The sequence below is a fragment of the Sinocyclocheilus anshuiensis genome, unplaced genomic scaffold (assembly GCF_001515605.1).
Source record: "Sinocyclocheilus anshuiensis isolate Anshui unplaced genomic scaffold, SAMN03320099.WGS_v1.1 scaffold572, whole genome shotgun sequence".
Classification (NCBI taxonomy): Eukaryota; Metazoa; Chordata; class Actinopteri; order Cypriniformes; family Cyprinidae; genus Sinocyclocheilus; species Sinocyclocheilus anshuiensis.
In genome coordinates this window covers 1,561,419-1,566,140 of record NW_015555778.1, presented here as the reverse complement: position 1 = coordinate 1,566,140, position 4,722 = coordinate 1,561,419, and the positions used below count along the sequence as shown (strand labels likewise).

At 34.1% G+C, this 4,722-nt stretch overlaps 1 protein-coding gene across 1 annotated transcript; it reads right to left on the bottom strand.

The window, feature by feature from the left end:
• Positions 1-1,105: 1,105 nt before the first annotated feature.
• Positions 1,106-4,031, bottom strand: LOC107674535 (junction plakoglobin-like). The gene is made up of 4 exons (XM_016468522.1): positions 3,819-4,031; positions 2,434-2,470; positions 2,109-2,254; positions 1,106-2,009 (listed from the first exon to the last, which is right to left on the bottom strand). Exons 1-3 carry the CDS (start codon positions 4,014-4,016, stop codon positions 2,112-2,114), a joined length of 378 nt encoding a protein of 125 aa, XP_016324008.1. The 5' UTR covers positions 4,017-4,031; the 3' UTR covers positions 1,106-2,009; positions 2,109-2,111.
• Between the last annotated feature and the right edge of the window lie 691 nt (positions 4,032-4,722).

Below are 4,722 nucleotides of genomic sequence, written 5' to 3'. Positions count from 1 at the left end.
GGTTGATTTCTCCTTTGTTTGTCAAATATTTTGCCTGCCTTTTTAAGTGTTTTTTTTTTTTAAAATTTTTATGTATTCTTATATTGGCATGAACTCTTCCGATTCAAAACGGAAGACATCTATTGCCTTATATTTTATTCTGTACATCAGCTTTGTAATGGTTTTGGGGGGGGATGTACAGTTTTAATAAACCAGAATGTACACAAGTTTGATCCCGAGTCACTCGTTTAATTATCTCTAAAATAATTGTAAAATGACACTTTAAAACACGCCAGTCATAAACAACAAGCCCCCTCCCTGTAGAAGTTCTGTATGTAAATGTTACGGTTTGCCCACCTTTGCATGTTGGTGTAGTTTGTGTATATTAAACTTTTTTTTATTTTTTATTCCACTTAATGTTTAATATTTCACTTGTCTGTTGACCAACAGTATGTTGGCTTCATTTCTTTATGGAAGACTGGATACAAACAAAAAGCTTAAAGCCAAAAAAGGAGGCCATCCTAAATTTAGATGGGTTTGCTTCTTCTTTGGAATAGCTTTGGAGAAATGTAGCATTACATCACTTGCTCACCAATGGATCTTCTGTAGTGAATGGGTGCCGTCAGAATGAATCCAAAAAGTTGATAAAAACAGGTAATCCACACGACTCCAGTCCATCAGTTAACTCCTTATGAAGTGAAAAGCTGTGTTTGTAGTAAACCAATCCTTCATTAAGATGCTTTTAACTTTAAACCGTTACTTCTGGCCAAAATACAAGTCAATAATCCATCCATCAACTTATTTAAAAACTGGTTTGGACTGGTTTCGCTTGTAAACATCACTTGCTCTGCATATTTCGCTCCTGATTCATTATGATTTTTTTATCAGCTGTTTGGACTGACGGCACCCATTCACTGCAGAGGATCCACTGGTGAGCAAGTGATGTAATGCTAAATTTCTCCAAATCTTTTCCCACAAAGAAACAAACTTGGTGAGTAAATATTCAGCAAATTTTAACCATGTCCATTTATGAAACCAATTGAAGAAAAATGACTCGTAAACCCTTTGAATACTTAAACTATAGTAACACCCTAGTACTTATCAAAATGAAGTGCATCACAAAGCATTAGATAACATGATTTTATTTAGATTTTTTTGGGCAAAGTGAAGTAAAAATGCTACAAAGAATCCCTTTGTTCAGCTTGCCTCTTACGAGTTAATATTTGAACAAATGTGAAGCTAATTTTTAAAACTTTTAAGGTTTTATTGTTTGGTTAAACATTAGTCCCTTTCAATCAGCACAACATTTATCACGCAAATAAAAAATCTCCATACACATTGCAATTCAAAAACAAAATCCGTATTTCCTCGTCTACACATTAAGACAACTTCAGCAAAACAAATATATGGAGGGGAAAAAGATTCCATGTAAGAACTCCAGTATTTGACAGTCTCGGTAAGGGAAGAAACATGGAGATGCACTGTATTGAGTTCTAAGCGCTGTAGGAAATCAACATGCCAGACATTTCCACTCATTAAAAATGATTACAGATCAGCTCTGACCACCCGTCTGACTAAAACCACAGTGAACGAAGCTATTAAGCTGACTTCGGGTCAGTTATTGTGAGATCACAAGCCTAAATCATTGATCGCATTTTCCAAAATCTAAAAAGCAATGTGATTATCATTATAAAATATTATAATAAAATCTCTTTGGCATAATTAACCAGTCCTCTTACCAACAATGTATTAATGCACCCATAAGAAATGCTAAAATAGAATATTTTCTACAAAAAGACGTTTAAAATGCAACATGCTGTCATCCTTGTATAAAGGCAGCTTATAGTTGTGCTGGATTCTGCCTCTCCCAGCACAGTGAGAATTGCATATATTACAGCAGTGTCAGTGTGTGTTTACTGAGGAATGGACCACAGGCACCCAGTGATGGAAAAAAAAAAACCTCTGCTAAGAGCTTCTGTCTCTTGTATTTTTCATAGCCCTCTTTCAGTGGAGCTCAATTCATCATCGGGCTGTAAAATAAACATAAAAACACTCAGCTGAATGCAATTTCAGCACACAATCCTTTTTGAGTCTTTAAATGACAGCTAGTGTATTTGAGTAGTACTAACCTGTTAGTAATCAGGGTAGGCTCTGGCCATGGAGTAACCCATGCCTGGCCCAAAATCCTCTGGCATTTCTGCTTCTAGAGGCATAACATCCATATGCATGCCATCACCGTATCCTTGATATCCTGCGAGGCCATAACCATCGAGCTCTGTATGAGACGAGGCACAACACTGCAAAAAGTTAGCCATCTGCATAATTTTACAGTCTCTGCAGAACCAATAGTGTTTCATATAGTCATTAGAGACAGAACTAACGATAATGGAGATAATTAGCTGCCAAATCATTGTGAGAGAGAAAGAGAGAGAGAGAGAGAGACGATATACTAACCGTCTTCTGGAAGGCCAGGTTCCATCATGGTGCGTGCCTAAAATGTAACAAGGAAATGGTCAAAACCTGTGCTCTATGTTCATATTTCTATGATAAATTATATCATTTGTTGGGGGTTATGTCAACGTACTGTCATATAAAGGCTGTTCAGCTTTAAAATCAACATGAAATCAAACATGGCATTATTTCATGGCCAATGTATAATAGACATCTAACATACTGAGCCTAAATGAGTTTAACCAAACAAAATGATCCTAAAAGGCAAAATAATAAGCCCAATAAATAAATAAGGCAAAATAATGCCCAGTAAAGATCCATTTCTAAAAGCCAGGCAGGCATGTGATCAGCTAGAGACAAAAAAAGCAGGAAAATCTGACCACATCCCCGGCACTTATTATTAAAAAAAAAAAATATATATATATTTTATCACATTAAAAGATATATCTTATATTGTAGTAATACATACTACTGTCCTGTAAAAATAAAAAGCAGCATTTCATAATCTTGATAATAATTAATATATGTTTGAGTGGTATCACTGTTTCCACAAAAATGTTAAGCAGCAAAAACAGTTTTTAACATTGACAATAATAAATAGTAAATGTTACTGAGCAGCAAATCAGCATATTACACTGATTTCTGAAGGATCATGTGACACTGAAACTTCTATTTGTAAACAACAGCAGATTTATAAAAGATTCCAATGACAAATGTTGCGTCCCAAATACAAATTAAAGCAATTTTAACCATAGCTAACATTTACAGTGAATCGCTGTAAAACTGAAAACACAGTACTGTTATGGCAGACATGTAGCGCGTCAGACTATATTTATATAAATACATCACAGCCATTGCCAATTTTATGAAAGTACTAAGCTAAGAGTTGCAGTTACTGTATATAGGTTATATTCATAGTTTGTGAAAATAAAAACATTAAAAACAATTAGAAGATGTTACAAATGTTTGTTAGTTTTATTTAGCAAGCGTTCATATTTGTTTTATTTCATAACTTTTTTGTAAAGGCATAATTCTGTTATAATATAATACTGTATTGATCTGTTACTATTTAGTATTTTTTTATTGTGCCTGCTATTAGTGTGATTTTTGGTGAATTGTATCAAAACCAGTTAGGGTTTACAATAATGGTATACTGAACCAACAACAATTAAAAAACAAAAACAAGCAAAAAATGTATTGTATCCATTTTTTTCGTAGAATTCATAAAACAGTTTTCAGTTATATTTTGATCATAGGACTAAGAAATGTCCCCAGTATCCTTTAAAAGAATCTGGTCGCCTTACTATAAAGACCACATTTCAAGACCAAATATGGAAAAATAATGTCTAAATTTGGTTTTCTTGTAGAATAATAGTAGAATAACTCACCATCTCCCAAGAAGTAGGGTCGTGTTTGAAGAGTGAGTGCGTGAGCTCCACTGATACTCGTTTCTTATAGTCTGAGTTTTTGTCCTCAGAAATTCGGAAAAGAACAGCAGCAGCATAGGTGGCTGAAAAAAAAAGAAAATACCTTTGTTGCACGCTTGAGCCCAAATTATACTTCAGTGAGTATTGACGTGAATGCATAGCCTTTTAAAGTATAATACATTTGATAGTGTGCTAGAGAGTTTCATTCTAGTCCAGTGTCTGTGCCTAGAAAAATCTGGCTATGCACGTACACTATTTGTATACTACGCTGCTGATCATTTTCGCATCTTTGGATGTCACCCCATCCTGAGGAGAGAGAGAGAGAGAGAGAGAAAAAAAAAAGGACATTTTGGTAATTCAGTGACAAAATAGTAGTCTATACATTGTATTATGTGCATAAAAATGTGAATTGTAGAGAATTTAACAATTCTGGTTTTGATTCCTCTCAATGATTTTGGTTACTTAACAATTCTATTAATGATTTTTTTAGCACTTTTAATGAATAATAATATTATTTAATAAATATAACAAATAATATGAGTATCTTTAACTATACTCATATAAACAACCAGTCAGTATATACACTGATTCAACTCTCAGAGTTAGTTGACAGCTGATCTACAACTCAAGAGTCATTTGGCTAGAAATTGGACTACACTGGTTGAGCTACATGTTGATTCACTAAAAATAACCAACTCGTTAAGAGTCACTTGTTTAGAAACTGCACTACACTGGTTGCGCTACATGTTTTTGATTCACTAAAAGGAATCAACTCAGAGTCATTCTTTTGGAAGAGTCATTATTTTTTTGGTTGAAATGGTTAAACCCTGTCCTGGTTAAATCCTTATTGTGCATCTGTGTTACA

Excerpts from the sequence above, each read along its gene's own strand:
- LOC107674535 (XM_016468522.1), bottom strand. The coding sequence starts at position 4,016 with ATGCATTCACGTCAATACTCACTGAAGTATAATTTGGGCTCAAGCGTG. Across the intron at positions 2,471-3,818 it reads ACCCTACTTCTTGGGAGATG|GCACGCACCATGATGGAACC; the intron begins GTGAGTTATTCT and ends GTTACATTTTAG. Across the intron at positions 2,255-2,433 it reads ACCTGGCCTTCCAGAAGACG|AGCTCGATGGTTATGGCCTC; the intron begins GTTAGTATATCG and ends CGTCTCATACAG.